Below are 24968 nucleotides of genomic sequence, written 5' to 3'. Positions count from 1 at the left end.
ACACTTCCTGTAAATATGGGTAGGTAAGTAATTCTAAGATAATTTCATAGGTCTAAAGGAGACAGGCCAAATGGGTGCTAATATACGATGTACTGTTTGTAATTTCGAAGCAATATATTCCTGGCGTTCCTCAGAACAAACAACTAGACAAAGTCTGAATGATAATATGGCCATAAATCCTTTTAAACAGTCCAAATGCTGCTTTAATGGGTCGGCTATAATCCACATTTTTATAATATCAATGCAGGTTATCAAATGTACACAATTTGAATTGTGAAAGGGGTCCCTCATAGATGAACCAAGAGAGAAATATCACCCAAATCTGCAGCTCCCCTTGGCTTCATGGATCTTTATAGCGAGTGTCAGCTCATTATTTAGCTGTTCGTTCAGCAAATTCACTGAAAGTAAAAACTAAAAGTTGCTCCGTAACTGCTGGATTAATTGTTTGCTAAAAAATTCACCATATCAACACAAACGTTGACGATATGTCAACGTTGTGTTCACAACTTGTTTCCGATGCCTCCAGGTGGCCAAAAAGATCAGTTATTGCTGGTTTCAGCTACTCTAATCAATATTATTTTAACAATAAAATAGATCAAATGACTATTTGTAATGTGAAAGGTGTTACATGTAGTCATTAACACATTATTTTTAGCTCTTTGTTTTGGTATTACGAAAAATCAGCTTTAATTTCCAGCAGCAGTAGACAGCTGTTTTTAGCAATAAAGCTCTGATAAACCAATTGTATGTCACTCGCCCAGCACCAAACAGGGGACAGATAAAGTTACTGACAGATGATAAAAGCAGCTAAAGACCCAGGAGTTGGTGGAGATCCAAACAGCACTAAATGGACTGTAAATATTTGACTTACATTCATCAAGTAGCCAGAAACCCGATTCCATATCAATTATAATGTGTAGCCTACAGTACAGGTAATTGTGTGCTAACACATCTGACATAACGCTAAGGTGATAATATAGCAGATGTTCGGTTTTCAGCTTGTTGTGGAATTCCTCTGCCCCCAAGTGGCCAAAATAGACAATAAGTGCAGCTTTTAACTGAACTCTTTAAACTACTTAAATCACTATTAAATAAGAGCATTTTCTACTTATTGAGTTGTTCATGATAATTATTCAGAATGTTATTAATACAAACATAAAAGCATATGATTCAAGAAAGAGTTTATTTACACAGCCAAACAAAGATAGTGAGATACAAGATGTCCGACTTGTGTATGAGAATTGGTTAGTAAGTTTAAAAGTAGGCTTACTTATAAAAGGGTATCACTTTGGTCTGTAATTGTGTATTAGCGTCTCTGTAGTCAAGTCAAAGCAGTTTGATGAGTATAATGTATCAACCGAGCATTACAATTATAATCAAAGTACACGCGGGACGCTTGAGAACTGCAAACACGATCTGCGCATGCTGCACATGGATGCTGCGCCTCAGTTCAGTATCTTGCTCTTGTAGCATCTTTGGCTCGAATATTTAAAGCCATGAATATGACGTCACCATCAGCTGTCCTACAGATTAAAGATGGCGCCCTCTCATGCACTAAAGTGCTGCACACGGGCTCTGAACTGGGTACCTGTCCTGTTTATAAACCTTGTTGTCGGCTGGTCTTATTACGCGTATGTTGTGGAGCTCTGTGTCTGTAAGTACTCTCACTTGTATAAATGTTTAGCTATCGCGGGGCAGATATCTGCTTATGTTAACAGTTTCAGGGTAGCCAACTTTGATAGTTGAAGTGAGATTTAAACTCACCCTGGCTGCACACTGTATATTCGTTTAAACCTCAGGGCAATATTCCGTTAGCTACTTTTGTTTCTCATTGTTTAACCATTGACATACATGCTATATCCTTCATGACTATAACGTTAATATAATCGCGCAACCTTTTCGGTTAGATTGGGAGAGAAAGACAGACTTCCTATCCAGTCATCAATGAATAATAACTTCCTCATTCATGATAGATAATAGATACATTACAATTTGGAATGCACCGTAACGTTAGATATTACAAAGCCAGTTAACTGGAATGTAGGTGCAAGAGATAGTAAAACTTTTTTCTGTTTTAAATATGCACTGTATTGTACATGAATGGAGAAGTTAGCTCTCTAATTTAAAACCTCCTTTAAATGATAATAACGTTAAATTGTTTTCACGGTTTTAAACATTTAGTTAAATTATAAAGGGGTCCAAGTTATTTCCTGTTGTTGTTGTTGTTTCCTAGGTTTCTGTATATATCCCGCCTTATTCTGACATATACATTATAGGCTATTGCATGCATTTATTTTGAGTTTATATTTTATATCTTAATTGATCACAAGTTGACATTTTACAAATGATAATGATAGTATAATTTTTTTTTTTTTATATTGTTTGAGCAATAATGGATAAACCTTTGGGAGCAAGCTGTGAAGTCATAACGTTAACCAATAGCCATAATGAGGGATGGCTATAATTTAACCACACGATGCATTATAGGTTATTCAATGTCCATGGGAAGCTGTAATGATGGCCTTCTGTTCAACTGTTCAGGAGCAAGCTACCAAACCACCTTTACCTAAACATTAGTAGTAAAAAAAAAAAAAACATGCTGTGGTCATAAATTTGTAAATAAATTAAGTAGATGCAGACAAAGAAATAGAGACAAATTATTGTTTCACATGAAGAGATTAGAAATGTCATCCTTAGTTTCACCACTGTAAACAGACTCATCATTCAGCAAAGGATATGGTTTCCTTCTTTTCTCTCACAATCAAATGTAATCATCCAAGCTTAAACAAGCAGGTCTGAAGCAATTCAGCTTACATGAGTATTGATGGTATTAGAGCTGCAACGATTAATCAATTGGTTGTCAACTTTTAAATTAATTGCCAACTATTTTGACAATTGATGAATCGGTTTGAGTAATTTTTTAATGAAATAATAATAATTTCTCTGATTCTAGTTTCTTAAATGTGAATATTTTCTAGGTTCTTCCCTTCTCTATGACAGTAAACTGAATATCTTTGAGTTGTGGACAAAACAAGACATTTGAGGATGTCATTTTGGTCTTGGAAAAACACTGATCAAAATTTTTCACCATTTTCTGACATTTTATCAACCAAACAACTAATCAATTATTCGAGAAAATATTTCTTAGTTGCAGTCCTAGATGGTATTTTTCAGCAAATATATATTGATCAGTTGTGCGTGCCGTGACATGCACTGCCCCCACCCACTGCACTCACAGTAGGTTTTATAGTTTGTTTCGGCCTGAAACTGCTGATACCATGATCAGACTGTAGTCATACTGTAGTTAACTCAGCGGCTGTGGTCAGGACAGGGACATCCCTGCTGCTTAAACAAAGCTCTCTGTTATGGGTGGGTCACTGCTGGCCGTGCCAGGCTGCTGCCACATGGTATGAGAAAGGGGTGGTGTGTGTGCGTTGGGGGATGTGTAGTCATGCATTCTTAGGACTTTCATTACTGCTTACTAATATATTTTGTCTTTGTCTTATGTAGATACAATCCCAAATAATGCAGAACGAAGTAAGTGATACCCACACTTCCTCTCATCATTCATAGCAATTATGTCAGAGATGCCAATGCAAACCTAACTTTTTCTTTTTCTCAACAGTCAGCTATTTGGTCATCTTTCACATTTTCCTCGCCATGTTTATATGGTCCTACTGGAAAACTATATGGTCCAGACCAGCCAGCCCCTCAAAAGCGGTAAGCCAAGAAAAAAGATGAGAATAAAAGTTTTCCCATGAATACTTCCTATTTTCATGTTTAGAAGGTAAGATTTGGTAAATATACATGTACAGAAAACTGTCCATGACTGTCCAATAGACGTTTACAGCTTGTTGTTTGTCAGGCAGTCTCTGATTCCAGTCCTTTCTCCTCCTGTCAGTTTGGTCTGCCCAGAGCAGAGAAGGAACTGTATGAGAGAGAGGAGCGAGCCGAGATGCAACAAGAGATTCTGAAGAAAGTGGCAAGGAATTTACCCGTGTATACACGCACAGCAGGAGGAGGTGAGGCTTTCACCGAAGCAGTCAAACACACTGGTTGGCTTCTGATTGAAATGCCCAGTAGTAGCAGACCACCAGGGGACATTTATCTTGTTAAGTAACTGTTTTACCATAGTCATCATTGCCTCAAATGAAATTGCATAAATTTGTTGCTACATTGTGTCTTCCCCTTTTGGGATAAAAGTGCAACACTGTTTATATCTTCATAAAAGAAAGTAGTCTAGGATCCTCCTTGCTAATGCATAGCAGGCTCATCTGTATTGTGTTTACTGAACTGCATGTATCAGGAGGTACACCTATTTTCTCTACAGGCCACACCTGGCTCTTCTACTCAACAATCATGATCTCACCCACTCGGTCTCACAGGGACATTTCAAAAGACACTTTATGAAAATAGTGCCCCCATATTTATATTCAACCTTTATTCAACTTATAGAATTAATGAGACGGAGAATTTGTGTTTGAAAAGAGCAGGACATTTCTAAACAAAAGAAAAATGCACCTGGAATTCGTATTTTGTTTAAGTATCTGCTACCTCACATATTCCATGATAGTGTACTTTAATAATTATGCTTACATTTTCTCTAAATAGCCATTCGATACTGCGACCACTGCCAGGTTGTCAAACCTGACCGCTGCCATCACTGCTCAACCTGTGAGATGTGAGTGTCCACACTGTATAATTAAGGCTCATTATTTTCATTTTTTACTGTTTTCCCCAAAGGGGCAGATGTGTTTAAACTGATTCTCGCTCCGATTTTATGTTCACAAACATTGGCTGCAAGATAACATTAACTGCAGCTTCTTGTAACAGAAAGTGAAGAGAAAATACAAATGTGTTTTCTGTTGAGAAATAAGACAATAAGGGGTTAACAGAATGTTTTTGCTAATTTTAAACAGCATTTTTATCCATTTTTTGATGTACAACATAAGCATAGATATTGACATTTCATTTTTAAATATTGGGCACTATGTACTCTCTTCCATCTACATCTGCTTATGCATTGTGAGTGCTTCTGGGTAACTGGATCAGCCAAATATCTAAGATGTTAACATCTTCTAGATGGTACTAATAGGATGTATGTTTTCCTTATTCTCACTCAAGGTGTGTGCTGAAAATGGACCATCACTGCCCCTGGTAGGCTTTCTCCTTTTAACTATTCATTTAACTGTTTTTAATTCCATCATGATGAAGTTTGCTTGCCCTACTGTCTGTCTGCACATTATCTTTTTTCTCTGAAAGAAAACGTAGAGCGATAAGCATCACTTTCTGTCTCATGTTTCTTTCAGGGTGAACAACTGTGTTGGATTCTCAAACTACAAGTACTTTGTGTTGTTCTTGGCCTACGCCTCACTCTACTGTGTGGTAATTTGTGCTACAGTCATCCAGTATTTCATCAAATTCTGGACCGTGAGTACAGAAACATCATCTTTTTTTTTTGTTGCCATTTTGAACAAAAATCGAATTAATTCTGAATGACAACGTTGTTAATTATTGAATTAAATTATTACATTCAGTGCAGTCCGGTTGTGGTGAGGCATGTGATGATTGCGTTGTAAGATATCGACCAGTTGCTTTACAAATGTGTCACTGTGTTGCACAAGTGTGTCATGCGAACACTTATCAGGAGATCCTCTTCAGCATACTGCTTAGCATGAGACAATGGCTGCTCCTGTCACGTAGTCCCAACATTGAAGGAGTATATTGTGTTCTAGAAAAGAATAAATAATACTACACGTATAATACTGTCCTGTGCAAAGACAAAATGTTGCAGCGAGACCACAAAATAACAATAACATGTTTTCCACTTTACTGTAAGTTGGGTAAGCATGATTTGATACGAGCACAGGAAATATTCTTGCAGACTGACATGACTAACACTTTTGTTGTTTTTCTTCCCCTCTGAAGAAACAGCTGCCTGACACGCATGCCAAATTCCACATCTTGTTTCTGTTTTTCGTGGCTGCTCTGTTCTTTATCAGCATCCTGTCCCTTCTCAGCTACCATCTGTGGCTTGTGGGAAAGAACAGGACCACTATAGGTAGCTATAAATAAATGTTTAATTTAATTCAACTGCTGGTTATATCATTTAAAAAGTCACTACTGACTGAATATATTTTTCACATCCATTTTCAGAGGCTTTTAGGGGTCCTGTCTTCGCAAACGGTCCAGACAAAAACGGATTTTCTCTGGGCTTTAGCCGGAATGCAGCTGAGGTGTTTGGAGATCAAGGGAAGTACTGGATGATTCCTGTTTTCTCAAGGTGAGTCTACTCTGAGCTGATAAAATTGCAGCTATCAATCACCGTAGCAATGACAATGATGCAAATAAAAAGCGCTGCTGTATGCACTACTGTCTGTCTAAACTGTGCTTGAGGATTTGCTCTGTTTTAGAAGACTTTTAAACTCAATTTCTATCATTAGTGTTGAAGCTATTTTAAATGGAGTGAAGACTTGTCCCAAAAGTACAATTCACCCTGAATCCATCCAATGCTAACATGTTTACCAGTGCTGTCTTTATCTATTTTTTTTTTTATCAGTCTGGGAGATGGACATTCCTTTGTTACCAGATTGGTACACATAGATCCTGAACAAGCAAACAGTGTCCTCCAGCAAAATGGCAAAAGGCTAGTAATTGTTTTTTTTTCTTCTCTTTGTTTCCTTTTTAGTTTTGTTTGCTGGTTGTTCATCTCTAATGCGACTTTTGATTACAGCCCTGCTGATGTGGAGGCCAACACTTGTGTACTCGGTAACAATATACAACGCACAGCAGACGACAGCAAAGAGAAAAGTGGTTAGTTGTTGATGCCTTTTCTCACTTTTTTGCATTTTTGTTTTTTGCATTATGGCTCATATGTTCAGTGTTTTTGTAAATACTTTCCTGCAAAAATTAACCCTTTAACAGTTCCTGAAACATCTCTTGTGTCCCTTCTTTTTTCAGACGGAGGCCAGATAGCCTCGGTGACAATGGAGAGTGAGCCATAGCAGGTATGTGAACATGACATGAATACTGTAAAGTTTTGCTGGTTTGTCCTACTGTGTTTATTTGTACCTTTGTTGGCTGTTGCTGCAGGTCGCAGGTACATCAGTAAATCATGATGCCTTAAACCAGGAGCATCAGCACCTCTACAGGAGCCGTCCTCCACCATCATTTTTGAGTTGACAGTGCAGCCTCAAGCCTCATGTTTTGTGTGTACATTATATGGACCATCCTTCATCCAGCGTGCTTTAAACCAGCATCACAACAATACTGTTCTCATGTGAAGAGGGACTGTACAGCGACCACGTAGACTGCACCAGTCTGAAGCAGAGGTGACTCACAGGTTTTGTCTTTGTTTTGAGCCAAAAACATTCAAATGTTTTGTTATTATTGCATCTGAAAAACTCTGGGACTGCTTTTTCCATCTTGAGCCAATGCATGTCTACATTGTCTGTGTCTATATACATGGATTAATCACATTATACATTCTGACTAGAGAATCCTCCTTGTCAGTATTAATCGAGCATTAATAACTAAGAGAAACCAGTGGGAGCCACTAAAGTGTGTGTATAACTTATACAAAAGGCTGAGACATTTCAACACTGTCAACAGTGTGCGCAATATGTCTCATCAGTTTTTAACTCCAAGCACAGTGCAATTATTAAGACCAGTAGTCAATTACCAGGTCTAATTTACAGTTTACATGATTTAAACCATTTATAGGTCTTTCTATTTACACTTTTAAGATATTTATTCTTTACATTTCAAATGTTATGCTATGGTCAATACATACAGGTGATATAAGCTTATAATGTGAGGACCAAATCAACTGTAACTATAGTTAAGATGGTATAGTGGTTTCATCTCCTTTCAAATAATTGTTTAAGACGCATGACCAATAGATCACAATGAGAGCCATTTTCATTGCACTATAAATATTTGTAATTTATTTGTTTTCAAGCTTTTATAAATGAATTGTCTTTCAGTGTCTATTGATTTTTATTGAAATTGATTATTTGTAGTATTTATATTTATTTAGTTATTTAAATGGCCATTGTCCTTTTTCACAGAATGTTTTCACTTTTATGGTCAAGCCTTTGCTAGAGTATGTATTCATTTTTAAGTTGATCAATCTTGAGTGTTAATGCCAATGATTACATATGTAGTCTTTTTTTTCCAGTTTAATAAGATTTGTTTGAAAGTAAATGCACACAATTAAACCAATAAAACTGTTAAAAGATGTTGTCAGAACATTCAGTAACATTTCAATCCACTGTATTCTTGAGCCTGACCCAGGATAGATAAGGTGGACTTTTTATACCAGTAATTAAAGAGTAGGCTAGTGTCATCGTAAGTGCTCCTCCCTGTGCTCCTGGCAGACGTTCCATTGTGTTTCATTCATTTTAGTGGAAATGATGCACAGCATAGTGTGGGGTTTGCCTGAGTGATCAGTAGACTGAGTAAGTGTGTGTAGATGTTACTGACTGATTGCTTGCCCATGTGCATGTACTCACAGAATCTCACAGTAGTTTAACAACTAACTTTACTGACCAAACTTGGCTTAATGCACCCCCAGTTGTAGTTAGCCCTGTAAAAAACTGCAGTTTTTTTTAATTTACCTTCATTGTTCTGTATCAATAAATGCAAAGTAACCATATGGTGTGATTTTTTCATTTTAAACCATGGTGTGCTGTGATTTGTAACAAATTATAAGAATTTAAAATTCTTACTTGACTGTGAAACAGAGGACTGACTGTGGATTACAGCCAAACCTCTTTAGTTGTTCATCATATCCAGCTGAAACTCTAGATTTGTCCAGGTGTTTGATATGACGTGATGATTCTGCCTGAGCAATGCAGGCTCTTCACAACCTTGAATGTCGTCAAACTGGGGTTATATCTACCTTTTTTCGTGACGGCAATGTATACGTGTGATGAAAAATAGGAGCATTTGGGATTACTTTTGAAGCATATGTGGCCAGTTGCTCAGTTGGTAGAGCAGGCGAACATATATAGAGGTTTATTCCTCGACGCAGAGGGTCCAGGGTTCGAGTCTGACCTGTGACGGTTTCCTGCAGGTCTTCCCTTGAATATCTCAACTGTCCTGTCTATGAAAGGTAGAAATGCCCCAAAATATAATCTTAAAAAAAAAAATTCTAAGCATATTCCAACTTTGTTTGTACTTTAAACATAAAATTCATCAGACTTGCACGATATACAGAACAATATCTTTGGGTGAAATTTCTAGTGCTGTCTTAATTGTTTTAGCCACGCTAGTGGTATGGTATTAATGTCACTTCGATCCAGATTGAAATATCTCAGTAACTATTGGATGGATTCCCATGGCATTTCGTACAGGCATTCATGATCCCCAGAGGATGGATTGCAATTGTGAAGAAAAGTATTTCACTGTGACAGTTGCTATAGTAAATAAACTTCAGTGGTGGGTATTCCATCCTCAATCAATTGTAGAAGAGATGCTGAATGAGGAACACATTAAACAATACCCTTTCAAGATAATTTAAGTTGGACAGTGCTGAGTCTGACATGTTCAGGCAAGCGTTTCATAACTTGACTTTTACAGGTACATCAATTTTATTTTTATGTGACAAATAAAATTGATTGACGATGGGCGGGGAACAAGATTAGCCGGGAAAAGGTGAATGACCTCAGTGCCATTCACCTCTCCACAACAATGCAACAGATAACGTAAACCACTTATACCTTTTAAAGCTTGCTTATAAAAGATTATCCAAGTTGTCTAATTATAGATCTTAAACTTTCTATTCAAAATTTGTATCCATTTAATTATTTAGTGTCTCACGGCCACTTTAATGTAATACTGACATTCTTGATGGTGTAAGAGCAAAAGGTTAAAAGCATTCATTTTTCTCTCAACTCCAGTACTGTTAGAAGGACAATGTCAGCAACACTCAGACAACCACACACATTTTCTCAGAGTGAAGTCCATTTCTTTTGCTTCTCCAACTAACTAGCATTTAGTGATTATTTGTGTGTAAAAGGTGACTCTTTCAAACACATTTAATGAAAACAGTTTTCCCCTATTGAAAAAAAAAAGGTTTTCTTTCAGTTAACCTGATTATAATGCCCTTATGTCCCAAACATGCATGTTGTCTGACCTTATCAACCTCAGCCTGCATGGGAAAATAATTCAAAATGATTCAGTAGCCACATACTGAAGATTCAGCTGAGAACTGGGGGACATGATGTGACACAATAATGACAAACCAATGTAAAGGAAATAATGTAATTTGACTTTGAAGTGCTGTGTGTTGGACTGAAGGCACTGACATATCATTATAAAATATGTATTCCTCATAGTTTGAGCTTGAAAGAAATGTCTTTATCTTTTTATATTCTTTTATATTTACTGGGTAGGAAACAACACACCTTGTCAAAGTTCAACTCTCCTGGCACACTTAATGGGTCTCACTTTTAACCAAAACTCTGACCTTTGTATTATTTTAATTACTGTGACTTAAGTCTGTGAATGAATGAGCAACAGTTAGGACGGAGGTGTTCTTGTAAACTGTGCCATCCCACCATTTCACTCCTTAAAAGTCACCTAAAGGGTAAAGTACACTTGCTGTTAAATTTGCTACTAGAATGCACAGCAGACACTGCAATGTAAAGGGAAACACACTTTTTTAAGTAGAACTTGTTATATTACAACTTTTTTTTTACAGGTTTTAAAGTCATTTCTACAAGGAGAAAAAAAAAACGGAGTTCAATTTAAAGATTTATTTCGTCTATTAGGATTATCTGCATGCCATGGAGGGAACTCAACTCAACAGCACCATTGATCCAGCTTGTTTACAAGAGCCCCCGCTGGCTATCGACGTGATCAAGCGTAAGTGACCCACATTCCCACATCCTGCTTGCTGATAATGTTTCCTTATCAGCCAATCTGAGCTAATGACATTAACAGCTCACTCAGCAGTGTCACGCATGCAGCTGTGTGTTTTAGAGTCCATATGATATTGATTTCTTCTTCTTTTATTTTCCTCTGTTCCAAACATATAACAATGTCCCACACCTTTTTTTAACCCAAGCAAAATCTGTGTTGTGCTGTTTGTGTGTGATTATTTCACATAAAGTGTCTCATAAATATATGTTTTGTAATATGAAATAATCTGATCCCCTCTCTGTTTTACATTAGAGCTAGATGTGTTTGGATTGTGCCTGTACTCCATGCTCACCTTCATGTCCAGCATCTCCCTGCTGCTGTACCTGGAGCAGTGTCTCTACATTTACAAAAAACTGCCCTACCCCCAGAAGACGACCATCATTTGGATAAATGGTGCCGCACCAGTAAGCATTCGGTCCTGTTTTGGGTTATAATATTGCTGCTAATTCTAAAACCAATAGGAAAATAATCATTATCAACCACTTTATATTTGTAAAATAAGTTTTAAGAACTCGGGTACAAGGCCCCATTAAAATACTACATGAAATCTTTCTGCATATTATTGTGTTGCTCTGTTTCAGGTCATTGCCACCATGGCTTGTTTTGGGATGTGGATCCCGAGGGCAGTCATGATCACAGACATGACGTCCAACTGGTGCGTTTTCTCTCAACTCCACCTAAATTAGTACACATTTTCTCATACAGTAAAGTCTTCCTTTCATTGATATTTCTAAAAAGCTGAAATATGATATTGAATCGGACAGGAGTCTGTATTTACAGATGTTCTCTCTTATCTGCACTTACTTCCTGTTCTTACTTTAAACGTCAAAAACTTCCAGTTTCATATCTGTTATCTAATAGCTGTGACCGGTAGCTAGATCTCACTTTGCAGTGAACTCACCACTGCTGTTATCTTGTTTGACATATCAGCTTCCAGGTTATAATAGAAACCACTATCTTCCTTTATTATGTTCTCCTCCATATAGCTTTATTCGGTTATTTTTTAAGCTCAACAGCCTTTTGCCTTTGTAAAAGGCAGGCTGTCATTGTAAATAATTTAATTTAATAAAGTTATTCGGTAGCCTATGTAAGATTTCATCCAATAGTGTTATCTTTTTCAAGACTGTCCCTGCAACCGTTCATACAAAGATAGGCTACTAACCGTTAGGCATGACAACTTTGTAAGCCTTGTATGAATTAGCTTAAGGTCACAGCATATTTGAAACACTCGATTAATCATTACCCACACGAAGACCATGCCACATCTCCAACCAGCATGTGCTCAACTTCAATAAAATACAGGAACTCTTTATAGGCTTTTGCCGCTTGCAGTGATACATTTTATTTGCTTTCTGATTTATGGGATTTATGTACATTACATACAGTACAGCATGTTCAACAGCTGGTATAACTCCATATACAAGGGCTGTTTGTTATGTCCTCATGTGTCAAGAGGTGTGTTTTTATGAAATGAATAAATAAATGAAAAATGTAATTTGTCATTTGGCCACAGAGGGATTTTTGAGAATTATTACATACCTGCTCTATACAAACCATCCTAAATCACTTCTCCTTCTCTGTGTAGTTATTTTGCAGTGGTGATGTATAAGGTCTTGGTTCTGATTATCGAGGAGTTTGGAGGCAGCAATGTTTTTCTGAAGCGATTTTCCGGTAAAACCTTTAAGATCACCACAGGACCCTGCTGCTGCTGCTGCCTCTGTTTACCCCGCGTGGTGATGTCACGGTATTTACATTTTACATTACATTTATGTTCATACAAATACATTCTGGTTGTGATTGTTCCGGCTCTAATAATTGAATCCTATGTTCTTTCCTGCTAATAAATTGAGACTTTTATGGCAATTTAATCCTGCTCTTATTTATATTCATGCTCTATATATACCGACTGCACATTGTGTTGTGATTGTGTACATTTCTGATGTGGATCTTTCTTTGGATGGGATCATTCAGGCGACTGTTATTCTTCCTGAAGTTGGGTTCTCTTCAGTATGCAATCCTAAAGACGGTGCTCTCTGTCCTCGCCATAGTATTGTGGACAAATGGCAACTTTGATCTGTCTGATGTAAGTGTTTGAAATGCTTTTCTACATATCTGATTGTACTGAGAATAAAATGACATGAAATTTAATTATTTCTTTGTTTTTTTCCCCCAGCTAGAGATCACTGGTACAGCCATTTGGATTAACCCATTCATAGGCGTTCTCACCATCATCGCCCTTTGGCCTATTGCCATCATCTTCATGAACACTAACAGCTTTCTACGCAGCCTCAAAATTGTACCCAAGTATGCCATCTACCAAGTGAGTCAATACAACCAATACCATAGGATTGCTACGATGTCAAAAAAGTCCTTTTTTAACTTTTAGTACAATGGCAAATAAAGGAATGAGTGGGAGCCTGGTGAAAAAATTCCTTCCAGTGTGTTCATCCTATTCAGCGAAGCAAAAGAAAAGATTATACACTGAAAGAGTAACAGGGTTTATAGGAAATGTAGTCTCAGTTTACAGAAGCACCACACATACCCACTGGTAAACTAGAGTTTTAACACCAATCCCCTTGGCTGTAGTTGCATTTGTTTTACATTTCAGTGTTTTTATACAGCACCTTGGTGCTTCTTTGTACAGCACTTTGGTCAGCTTAAGCTGTGTTTAAATGTGCTATAGACATAAACTTTACTTACTGTACTTGTTTGTTTCCATAATATCAAACTCCTGCTGAAAAATATTGATATTTAGAGATGCCAAGCAGTGCACCTTTAACTGCATGTACACTGTATGTACAGGAACTGATCAAGTATTGGTTTTCTCCTTAGTTAATACTTGTACTGAGTCAGCTGCAGACATCAATCATTAACATTGTGGCCTTGGATGGAACCATCGCCTGCGCCCCTCCCTTCTCTTCTCAAGCTCGTGGCTCCAGTAAGAACCATCTCTGAATGTCCGTTGCTCACATGTGAGGTGAAATAATTCATCTGAAACCCAAACTTTCTTTTCTCTCTCTATCTGTCCTGCAGTGCTAAATCAGCAGATAATGATCATGGAGATGTTCATCCTCACTCTGCTCAATCGGTGTTTGTACCGTCGTACATATGAGACACTTCCCTCTGAGGCACATGACAACGACCAGAATTCTAAAGTCGCCCTGCAGACTGCTCTTGCGGAGCATGATGTCTAAAAGAGGAGACGTGATAATTGAGTGGAAGTCAACACAGCTCTTTAATGAAGTATCAGATAATCTATCATCAAATTTGATATGATGTAACATTTTACCTCATTCTGTCACTCAAATGTAACAGAAGAGAACATCACTACTCTGGTGACTTTCATCCCTTTTTTTCTTTGACCTTTTCACACAGCACTCACAGACCTTTGTCAAAATCGGTATCCTGTAGGTCAGTGGTTCCCAACCTTTTTGGTCTGAGGTATCCCCACAGCCCTGTCAGATGAACTCACTTCATCGGTTTGCAATGTATGTTCCAAATGTATAACACTATTCATTATATGAAAGTGGATATTGTTAATTTTTTCATACTTGTTGAACAATCAATATTTAGGTTGGTTTGGTCAGCAATCGTACTACTACTACTAGCCTACTAGGCTACTACTACTTGCAGTGAAGCTGAATGTTTCAACCATTTATCCAATACTAACTCAATTTTAACCATCTTCACTACTTTCAGCTATCATTTGAACTGTTTAGTCCTTACTTTTGGCTATTCATTTCTATCATTTATTTATTACTTTTAGCTAACTGTTCAAATTTCTGTACTCGCTTGCTAACTAGTGTTAACACTCTTACATAACTGCAACATATAGTGTTTAGGTGTTACAGTTGACTTACTGTTAAGATGTGGATGTATTCTCTTAATCAAATCATAATTTATATACAATTTCTGTACAAGTACCCCCTGGGGTACAAGTGCCCCTGGTTGGGAATTCATTTGATTTATTTAGCACAAAAAAGCAACAGAAACAATGATACATTTAAGATACATTAAATAAAAAAGGGCATGCAAAGGAAACCCAGAAACCATCAGGGGGCTTGTCATGTTGGGTTCCCTACCATTATTCAACAATACATAACATGAAGACAATACAGAATGACTGCTATAGGTAACAAAACTTAAAGGGTTGGTTCACCCAAATTATTACTTTCTGCCTGAGGAAAAGTCTCTCTGAAGATTGTTTACAGTGAGCTTTGTTGGTTACCCAGAGTAGATAGGACAATGATTCTGGAAAGAGATGTTGGCTGTTTAATTGTTTACATGTTTTTTAATGTTTTGAGCACCAAAATCAATTTAATTCATTTACTTCCATTGTACTGGAGTGGAGGCAAAAATTCATGGATGGATACCTCAAAACTTGTGCAAATTAGCCAATTCTATGTGATAGATAGTAGATAGAGAAGAAGGAGGATTTTTTTCATTTTTCTGATTTAAGTGAATTGACCCTTTAAAGGAATAGTTTGACATTTTATGACATTTTTCTTATACCTTTGATTGACACCGCTCTCGTGTCTGTACAGCAAATATGAAGCTATACTGCCAGTTATCTTAGCTTGGCATTAAGACTGGTTTTACAGTGGGGTTATGTACAGGACCTTTTCTTTGCTTGCAAAATGACTTCCTGGGGTCTTGCTAATGCATCTCATACAGTATTTACCATACAGATATGAGAGTGGTATCAATCTCTCATCTACGTCTCTACAAGAAATCAAGTATGAATATTTCCCATAATGACAAACTATTCCTTCAGCTTTACTAGTTTCAAAAGACAAATAGATATTAGAGACATTGGGGGTTAACAGCCTGTAACTAGGAGCCTTCCTACAAAATACCGATATGATGTACAGAGAAGTGCAACAGCGTAACTGTAAAGTTAATATATATGCATGTCATACTGAAACAAAACAGAGTGGACACAATTTGGATTGCATTGGTATATAAATATGTGTGTGCTGAAGACAACATTTGCCCATGAAAACAGTAATCAAAAACACCTATTTATTTGTGGTAATGTGTGTGTTAGTTAGTTAGTGTGTGTGTGTGTGTGTGTGTGTGTGTGTGTGTCTGTCTGTGAATGTGTGTGTGTGTGTGTGTGTGTGTGTGTGTGTGTGTGTAACCACAATACTGGTGACTTTGGCCAAGGTGTGGGGATGTTCAAATGAGGCCTAGATTAACATCTGATGTATTTTCTTGTACTAAAGTTGGCAGTAAATGCTTACAAACTACAAAGTATTCCGTTTTTTTGTGAGTGTGTGCACTCATTACAGTACCCAGGATGCATATATTAACCTATACTGAGAATCTAAGCACCAAAACATAAATGTATTTGATAAAAATGATCTGTTCTCTCTATTGTTTACCAAGCAGCATGTACACGGAAGTATTTGTACACTGTACATTTTTAATTTGGTTTCAATTCGATTTTAGTGTGAATCTCACGTCAATCTCTGCTGCAATAATGTATGCGCCCTGTAAAAACAGACATACTTTTTACTAATGAATTTATTAATTAAATCTAATCATTATTCGTTGTCCTCTTCAACTGCGTATTAGTGTGACTATACCCATAAGCCTCCTACTGTGTCTTAACCTTTTATATACAGTCTATGGTCTTAACACAGCCTGAAAAAACAGCCAGATTTGTTCAAAGATTGCTGACCTACTTACTCAGACTTATTTGGGACAAGGAATGCATGCGGATGAGACAGCAGCTTTATTTTCAGACTCATTGCACTTAACAGCCATCTACAGTCAAACTGTGCCACGTGTTGTTTCTTAAGCAACCACAAGAGGCCATGCTCGTTCCACCCCAAACCCAGTCACCTCTCCTTAACTCACATGATTAATTTATGTTGATTATTTGTTTTTAGTGCAACCAGAAAAAAATCATTACATTTTTAAACAATATATATAATATCACATTAGTTTTACAGTTCCTTATTTCAAAAGGAATACTTAAAGTAATTTATGAATGGTTCTCAAGTAATTTGTATATGGTATTTATTTCTATTGACTGGTTAATAAGACTCCTAACAACATTCACATCAATCATCTGAAAAAGTGTGAAAATAAACAATAGCTTGAGCACTGTGTCGATTAGAGGATTGCATTTGACGTTTTCCAAAAATCACATCTCCCTTTTACTGAATGCTAGAATTCTAAACAATGCTCAAATTAACATTTAGAAAACAGACAATACGAGAGATCATATTAACACTACCACTCATTTACGGCTTGTTTGTCATCAGGACTCTGTTAAGGTTGTTAAAAGGACACAACCACACCGCCCTCCCACAACCATGATCCTGATTTATAAAGGAAACGTCAACAGTTAGATAGATAAATGGACTTCATTGATCCCAAACTGGGAAATTTCTGAACTTCACAAGAAACATTACATTTGTTTCTCTAATAGGTGTTACAATTATGCATTTTGAAATAATATGCAGCATAGTGGATAGAATGAAAGATGAAAATGCTGTACATATAGGAATATACATGTAGGTCAATGTTCTAATTATCTACCAAATGTGAATGTGATAAATGGTTGCACTTTACGGCAATAACTCTTTATAAAATTAAATTTTTCTTACATTTTGTTTATTTTTTAGCAGACTGGTGTGAGTTAATGCAGGTTGCTGTGACACACTTGATGTGACTAAGACCAGTTTATTTAGAATAAAAGCAAATCTGTTCTATTAAAAGATTATTAGGCTGCATATAGAGGTACATTGCATTAATCTGGATAAGATTTTTTATATAAAGCCAGATCATTCGGAATTCAAAATTTGGCTCTATTAATGGAGTATTTGTCTTTGCTGTTATGTAAACATAGTCATCAGACAGAGAGGAAGAGAGGAAGGGAAAGCTGTGTTCAGGGTGGGTTGATGACAGCCCCTGGCTCTGCATTGCTGACGAAAGCTGCTTAGCTCCTCAGTTGCTATGGCAACCAGGGAGAGCAGCCAGACAAAAATGAGGCAAAGGGGAGGGGCTTTCAAGGGAGAAATAGAGGAGAAAGGGCTGGATGGGAAAGATAGACAGAGGGAGGGATACAGACAGCCATTAAAGAAACGCACTGAGAGCAAAAGCGGTAAAGCAAGGCTACAGACAGAGACAGAGATACGGTCTGGATATAAATGCTCACTCCACTGGCAGGTGAATAATAACTGCAAGTGACTGGAGGATACAGAGAAAGGGGGACACAGAGAGAAGATGGATGTACAAACAGAGAACATGGACCCCCTGCCTTGTGAATCCCAGTCGAGTGGAAAAATCAGAAAAGGATTCAAGCTGTTTGGCAAACGCAAGCCAGGTAACATCTTTTCTATTCGAAGCAAAGGAGATGGAAACAACAAGTCACCTGTTATCAGGAGCACTACCATAGATGGATTATCTGAGACAGCTGCACGGGATTTAGAGCAGGAGCTGGACAGGGAAAAGGGACAGGAGGTAAGTCAAGGAGAGAGGGAGCAGGCAGAGGAGGAGCCGCTCGGTGAAGATGGCACTCTGGCTGCTGCCCCTGCTCGCGCCTCCATTTCTTCAGCCAGCTCAGCCAAGTCCCTCAGCTTCCTGTCGCTGCTGAGGGGTGGCCGGAGAGGAGTGGGGGACCGCAGAGTCCACACCGTGTCCCAGCCAGTGGGTCGGCATCGTCGTGGGCTGAAGGGTCTCTTTGACAATGTTAGATTCCGATCAAAAGATAAAGAGAAGGAGGAAGCCCCTCCGAGCCCTCTTCTCATGTCGTCCCGCGCCAACAGTGTGGAAATCATCAAAGAGGACCTCACCCTTACCCCTAAATTCCAGCCTCGCTCTCTGGACAGCCCTGAGACTGAGAGCTGTGATCCTGAGAAGAGCTTAACAACACAGGACAGTGTAGCCACATCCCCATCAGAGACCATAACTCCCCAGGTGACAGCAGGCAATGTGAGTAGAACTAATGAGCATGTGCCGCCTTTACCCACCTCTGAACCACCCTTGGTACCCGGTGATAACAGCCTGAGCTGCTTGCTGGCAGACATCTCCTCTCTCCTGACCTTTGACTCAATCTCAGGGGGTGGTGACATCATGGCTGATGTGGAGGCAGAGTGGGGGAAAGCCAGCAGTCCCATCGGTGCTGTGGTGACGGAAGTCACACCATCATCCACATCTCTCTTCTCTAAACCTACCATCTCAACTCCACTGACCTCTGCCTCTGTCAGCACTGCTGCTACGGCAAAACCCTCATCTGTAGCCGTCCCCACGACAGCCTTCACCCAATCCTTTACTCCTCTGACAAAGACAACTTCAACCTCTTCTCCCATTGCCAAGCCCAGCTCCATCATCACGACATTGACCAAATCTTCCACTTTGACTACTCACTCAGTCAAATTGAGTTTGGACTCTACTTCAGTCTCTGAGCCTTCTGCTAGCATTAAAATTAAATTGACTCCTACGCCCATTGCAACAAAACCCTCAACAACCCCTATAACTTTAACAAGCTTTTCGGCTCCAATAATGTCTCCCCCTTCTATGACAATTAAATCTGCACTGAGCTCCACCTCTACTACTACCGCAGCTCCACCAAACACCCCAGCCACTATAGTCAAGGCTCCCTCAATTAGCCCAACTCTTACCTGTACGGCTAGCAAATTGGCTTCAGAGATTGCAGCACCTCCTCAAGTGATTGCTTCAGTAAGTAAACCCATCTCTGTAACCACTCCAACTCCTGTGTTAGCTAAACCTCCACCAGTAACCCATAGCCCTCCCACTCCTGTTGCTTTCACCCAACCTTCACCTGCTAAATTGGATTCAGCCAGCTGTTTGAACCCACAAACTTCCACTTCCTACAAACTTTCCCTAAGTTCAGCTGCAGGATCTAAAGCCCCAGTGATAGTATCACCGGCCTGTGCAGTTACAACCAAACCCTCCTCTCCTGCACCAGTTATCCCCTCTAAGATGACAATGGTTCCCACATTAACTACAACCCCAGGCTCGGTATCTGCGGCCCTTTACATACCTACCCTTACCTCTAGCCCAATGGACTTAAATAAGACCCCTCCCTCCCTTGTAAGTGTTCCAGATATTTATCCTTACTCTCCCCCTACTCCCAGGACTAGAACCCAACCCAGTGCCGCTGCATCTCTCCCAACTCCATCTTCAACTTCCTTAGATAAGATTCCTCCCATGACTAAACCCACTCCTGCACCAGTCTCATTAGATAAGATGCCCCGTGCTCCCACATCGACCCCAACTCCTACCGCTCCTGCTGTTGTTTCTACAGCATCCACAACACCTCCTCCTCCAGGTCAGATCCAAGTCTCTCAATCTAAAGCCCCTCCAGTTTCTGCTCAAATCCCATTTTCTGTACCTAAAGATCCACCTGCCCCTGCTCAAATGCAAGTTTCTCAATCTAAAGCCCCTCCTGCTCCTGCTCAGATCCCAATTTCTGTATCAAAGCCCCCTCCTGTCCCTGCTCAGATCCCAATTTCTGTATCAAAGCCCCCTCCTGTCCCTGCTCAGATCCCAATTTCTGTATCAAAACCCCCTCCTGTCCCTGCTCAGATCCCAATTTCTGTATCAAAGCCCCCTCATGTCCCTGCTCAGATCCCAATTTCTGTATCAAAACCCCCTCCTGTCCCTGCTCAAATCCCAATTTCTGTATCAAAACCTCCTCCTGTCCCTGCTCAGATCACAATTTCTGTGTCTAAAGATTCGCCTGCTCCTGCTCAAATTCAAGTTTCCCAATTTAAAGCCCAAATTGCCCCTGCTTGTATCCCAGTTTCTGTATCTACTGACCTTCCTGCCCCTGTTCATATCCCATATTCTGTATCTAAAGCCCCTCCTGCACCAACCCCTGTCCCTTGCCCTGTCACTTCTCTTCCTTCTACCCCTGCACCTTGTCCGAGTGAGGCCCCAGCCTCTGCTAAGATGAGAGGAAGTGGACAGGCATCAGTCGATGGGCAACTGACTAGTCCAAGTAGCATAAGTGCCCAGGGGGCCCAGACCGTACCATCCAAAACAGAGGAACTGCATAATGAGTCACAAAAGAGCCTCCAGGGTCCCTCCAGAGAAAGGAGGATACCACAAGCAAAGGCATCAGGACTTAGCAAAATACCTGTAGTAGGAGGGGGCAGAGCAGGCAAGCTACCTGTCCGGGACAGTCAACATGTTGACGATGAAGCATGCAGGGACCCACCTACTCCTGTGCGAGAAGAAGAGAGGCCCCATTTCAACTCACATGATGCAGGGAGCAAAGATAAAATCGGTGATGTTGAGGCTGATGTGCCCACCTCAAAACACACCCAGGAGGAGAGTCAGCAGCTTCCCCAGCCGAAGGTCCTCACCAGTTTACCGCGTGACTCAAAAATCCCTGTGAAGCATGGCGCACAGTCTCACACTGCCTCCCAAATCCCTCAAGCTAAAGAACCCTCTCGCACCAAGATACCCGTGTCCAAGGTTCCTGTCCGCAGGGCTGGTAATAAACCTGCAGCTGCTGGTGGCAGCACCCAGATAAGAAAATAAAACACACGACACAGATTATGGCTTTGACTGCAACTTTTTTCCCAATATAACTACACAACCATCCTTTTTTTCATATTTCTAGACTGTAATTCCTGGCTTCACTACACCATAAGCAACAGTAACAGAGTCGAGGAGGCCGACAGCACTCAAGCACAAAACATCTCCACAGGGAGCCGAACAACAAGTCTGGCTCTTTGGTGCTGAGCCAACTGGACATGCACTCAGGAAAGGTTCGGGGTCACACCTGAACACACAGCAGCATCGGTAACTAAGGATAAGCAAGATAAAAGGTCTTCTGGGAACACAGTCACACAACATTGGCGAGTGCCTTTTTAAAGGGTGCTTTTCCGACAGACTCTCAGAATTAATCTTTTCTACAGTACTTTTAACTTTTGTTACTCTCACTTTTTGTAGGAACCGTTAAATCTTTTTGTCTTTCTTTTCAGCAAGTCTATTTGATAATAACCTGTTTTTATTTATGTCAGGAGAAGAACATCAGGAGCTCTATAAATTAATGCAACAACCAAATTTATATTCCACACCTATCTCTGGATCTATGTAGCAGAAAATGTGCCATTACATTTTGCACAAGATGTTGAACTGTACAGCGTCTGTGTGTCGGCCTGCTCATATGTAACATGATCAGATCTCACTGTGAACTCTGAGGGAGACTGGTTTTGTTGGAGGAATGGAAAACACTCCTTCCAATGAAAAGGACAGTGGACAGCAGCCATTATGAATGGTATTGTGGATGTTTGAGCGAGACAGAGAGGATGCTGAGAGATCTCTCATACACTGGCACATCCTTATCCTTATCCCACTTATACTCAGATGAGAACAATATCTCTGTGTATCATCTCATCTATGTTGTTCTGTTTCCTATATAATCAATAAAACATTATGAGTACTTCGCAAGATGAGATCTGTTTAAGTTGTGAATTATATCCTGCATGTTTTCAATATTTAATTGTATGTGGAAGGAAATTACATGAGGGAAATTTAAAGATCAGAGTAAAGAGATATGACAAACATTTTATATTTTCACGGCAAATCCCCACAGTGGCTCACGATCTTACTACAGCTCGAGTGTCCTCATTCTAACATCATCTACACTCGAAGCTCACTGACCTGAAAAGCGAGCACATGAATGTCAGCAGAGCCCGGCCAATCAGCTACAAGGGAAAACGCTTAACATGCATACCTTATTATCAGGAAAAGGGTTAGGGAATGTGTGTCATTGCTATTCTTAGTGTAAAAATGCACCCCATGGATGTGCTGCATAATGCCTGAGTGGGTAATTGATATCATTGTAGAAAATAACAAAACACAGAGTTACTCTACAGAAAAGGCTGTAGTGAACCAGAAAAGACTATAATGTTCTACAAAGACAGAAAATGTAGGTAAAACACATTGAAAAGCAACTCTAACAGCTACTAGGGTGAGAGTAAAACCTCAGGTTAAGGATGGGAAGCTGATCTAAGTCATGGGGTAATGTTAAGAGGAGTCTGGTGTTGGGAATAAGGCCTAAAGGACAAAGGGTGAATTTTTTTTTTTTAAAGCAGTGTGGAGGTGACACAAAAAGACCTCTGTGTACTTCTGGAAGCCAGAGGCTGCAAGCTGAGTAGAGAAGACCATCATTTGCCCGAGAAAAACACGAGGATTTCACACCATCAGGTGCTGACACAGACTCCAGAGGGTATAACCATCTCCCTGAGAAAATAACAGGTCCTCCCTGAGGCTCAGACACAACACAGGATTGCCTCTTCATAACACCTACAGTTTGGGATTTAAACATTTAAAAATGGTCTGAAACAGCATGTATATTTATAAGCACGCCTTTTAGAGCAGATATCGGGTTGGTTATGGGGGCTAACATTGTGACACAGTGTGATACCTTATATCATGCTCTTAATTATAGAAACTGTTGGTATGAATATGCCATGATTTATACTGGAGTTTTAAAGAGGAATCTGAATATGAATCTGAACATGCCTGAAATTTAGTGAATGCTGCCTTTTGTCAACATACATTCACATGATTTCCCAGCAATCTTTCGTGCTAAGTGACAACAGCCTTGAGTGAAGTACAACCAGGGGACATGTTGGAATAAGCCTTTGAACAATATTGCAAAAGCTGTCTCGGAGTGCCTGTTCATAGGTTGTATGGGTGTCTTTAAGGCCAGGCTCCTTGCCCCAAATATGTTACACAAATTACAGCACCTATAATGCACTGAGGCCACCCTGGCTTTCTATGCTCTACATGTGTTTGTGTCTGCTTCTGCCTTTGGAGAGACGATGTTCCTCGTTAGAACCTAATTTAGCATGCCTTATTCTGTTTCCATGCCAACCCCACTAGGTCAACCAATGAAATGCTGCAAGTGTCGGAAGGAGGAGTTTAAAAACATGAGCACCTTAATGAGCACACTCACAGTATACAGTACATGCTAATAAGACCAGTTATTACTTCTTACACAATTTTAAATGGAATTATAAAATTATAACAATTAAGATAATGTTGCTAATGGTTCACAATTTTGAGACATATTTTAAATAAATTATCAATTTGCTTCCGAACTTTGTTTTTACGTTGACCTGAGCCAGCCACGTTAAAAGAAAATCAACAATGCTGAATTTTCTGTCTGTGGATGAAGCGAAACAGAAAATACCCATCCTACATGCCTACAAATATAAAACTTAAAGAGATGTGTTTAAATGTTTTGAAAAAGGCTGCACCACATAATATAGATATTATATTCTACAATTAAAATCTTGTTTTTGAGATTCTGAGACATTTCAGAATGTTTTCAGATATTCTGGGAGCTGATCAATTAGCACAACATGCCAGAGTTATAGTGGCATTGCACTGTAAACCCAGATCTAGTTGTAATTAAACGTTTTAGTAATCACTACTTATTCTTTCATGTTCCTTTCTGTTTTAATGGAACTAATGTATTGAATACATTGTTCTTTAAACTATGCTGTTTTAAGGAAAAAAAACATTTATAAGTTTGATTTCTTTCTACAGTCATGATAAGTAGAGCATCATGTTTCATATTTATTATATTTCAACAAAGGCAACACTAATGGTTTTTAGTAGTGACTACTTATACATGTATGAACGTGAGTTGTCTACTGCATCAAACTACCAGTCTGTGCTAAAACAACTTGACCTGTTATGTTTCACCTTCTCTAAAAACTTTTAAGCCATCGGGTTTCAACGCAAATTTCTAGTAAAGTCAACTAATTCAGGAAAACAGTGTGGCTCTTATCATGGCTATTATTAGGCTGCATAACAGTGCTATGGTACTCAATATCCATAGGAAAACACATCATCTTGCCATGTTGGAATTTAAAAAGATTCTTTTTAGTGCTCCAACATACAAAGCAATAGTTCATCAAGGGTTTAGTGTTAGGGTTAGGGTTAGCAAGAGCCTGGATAACCTCCACTGTTCAACATGATTAGGTTTTTACAGCCTGTGAAACATAATGTTCACATTCAACACAAAGTAACCATGACATTTC

General features: G+C 39.1%; 3 protein-coding genes across 4 annotated transcripts; all 3 read left to right on the top strand.

Annotated features, from left to right (window-relative positions):
- Positions 1 to 1530: 1530 nt before the first annotated feature.
- LOC144527931 (palmitoyltransferase ZDHHC20-B-like) lies at positions 1531 to 8656 on the top strand. 2 transcript variants are annotated; one of them, XM_078266284.1, is made up of 13 exons: positions 1531 to 1654; positions 3511 to 3537; positions 3626 to 3720; positions 3902 to 4022; positions 4612 to 4681; positions 5125 to 5157; positions 5310 to 5430; positions 5929 to 6061; positions 6157 to 6283; positions 6560 to 6646; positions 6734 to 6813; positions 6961 to 7007; positions 7093 to 8656. In XM_078266284.1, exons 1-12 carry the CDS (start codon positions 1537 to 1539, stop codon positions 7002 to 7004), a joined length of 1056 nt encoding a protein of 351 aa, XP_078122410.1. In that variant the 5' UTR covers positions 1531 to 1536; the 3' UTR covers positions 7005 to 7007; positions 7093 to 8656. The 2 variants fall into 2 exon arrangements, with proteins under 2 accessions (XP_078122410.1, XP_078122411.1); XM_078266285.1 differs by lacking the exon at positions 6560 to 6646 and having other exon boundaries at positions 6689 to 6813.
- A 2134-nt stretch (positions 8657 to 10790) lies between these two features.
- Positions 10791 to 14120, top strand: LOC144528245 (organic solute transporter subunit alpha-like). The gene is made up of 8 exons (XM_078266734.1): positions 10791 to 10869; positions 11179 to 11330; positions 11508 to 11581; positions 12512 to 12670; positions 12898 to 13009; positions 13100 to 13246; positions 13759 to 13864; positions 13960 to 14120. Exons 1-8 carry the CDS (start codon positions 10791 to 10793, stop codon positions 14118 to 14120), a joined length of 990 nt encoding a protein of 329 aa, XP_078122860.1.
- A 3892-nt stretch (positions 14121 to 18012) lies between these two features.
- LOC144528148 (uncharacterized) lies at positions 18013 to 22324 on the top strand. Its single transcript, XM_078266619.1, has 2 exons — positions 18013 to 21400; positions 21530 to 22324. The coding sequence occupies exons 1-2, from the start codon at positions 18163 to 18165 to the stop codon at positions 21649 to 21651; spliced, it is 3360 nt and encodes a 1119-aa protein (XP_078122745.1). The 5' UTR covers positions 18013 to 18162; the 3' UTR covers positions 21652 to 22324.
- The last annotated feature ends 2644 nt before the right edge of the window (positions 22325 to 24968 follow it).

Source organism: Sander vitreus, chromosome 13, assembly GCF_031162955.1.
Source record: "Sander vitreus isolate 19-12246 chromosome 13, sanVit1, whole genome shotgun sequence".
Taxonomy (NCBI): Eukaryota; Metazoa; Chordata; class Actinopteri; order Perciformes; family Percidae; genus Sander; species Sander vitreus.
Note: the sequence above shows the minus strand (reverse complement) of the source record. Positions and strands in the feature narration are given on the sequence as shown.

What these genes read in the sequence shown, in the direction of transcription:
- LOC144527931 (XM_078266284.1), top strand. Translation starts at nt 1,537, where the DNA reads ATGGCGCCCTCTCATGCACTAAAGTGCTGCACACGGGCTCTGAACTGG. An exon ending in CCCAAATAATGCAGAACGAA is followed by an intron (nt 3,538 to 3,625) that starts GTAAGTGATACC and finishes TTTTCTCAACAG; the next exon opens with TCAGCTATTTGGTCATCTTT. An exon ending in CAGCCAGCCCCTCAAAAGCG is followed by an intron (nt 3,721 to 3,901) that starts GTAAGCCAAGAA and finishes TCCTCCTGTCAG; the next exon opens with TTTGGTCTGCCCAGAGCAGA.
- LOC144528245 (XM_078266734.1), top strand. Translation starts at nt 10,791, where the DNA reads ATGGAGGGAACTCAACTCAACAGCACCATTGATCCAGCTTGTTTACAA. An exon ending in GGATAAATGGTGCCGCACCA is followed by an intron (nt 11,331 to 11,507) that starts GTAAGCATTCGG and finishes GCTCTGTTTCAG; the next exon opens with GTCATTGCCACCATGGCTTG. An exon ending in GCAACTTTGATCTGTCTGAT is followed by an intron (nt 13,010 to 13,099) that starts GTAAGTGTTTGA and finishes TTTTTCCCCCAG; the next exon opens with CTAGAGATCACTGGTACAGC.
- LOC144528148 (XM_078266619.1), top strand. Translation starts at nt 18,163, where the DNA reads ATGGATGTACAAACAGAGAACATGGACCCCCTGCCTTGTGAATCCCAG. An exon ending in GGTTCCTGTCCGCAGGGCTG is followed by an intron (nt 21,401 to 21,529) that starts GTAATAAACCTG and finishes TCATATTTCTAG; the next exon opens with ACTGTAATTCCTGGCTTCAC.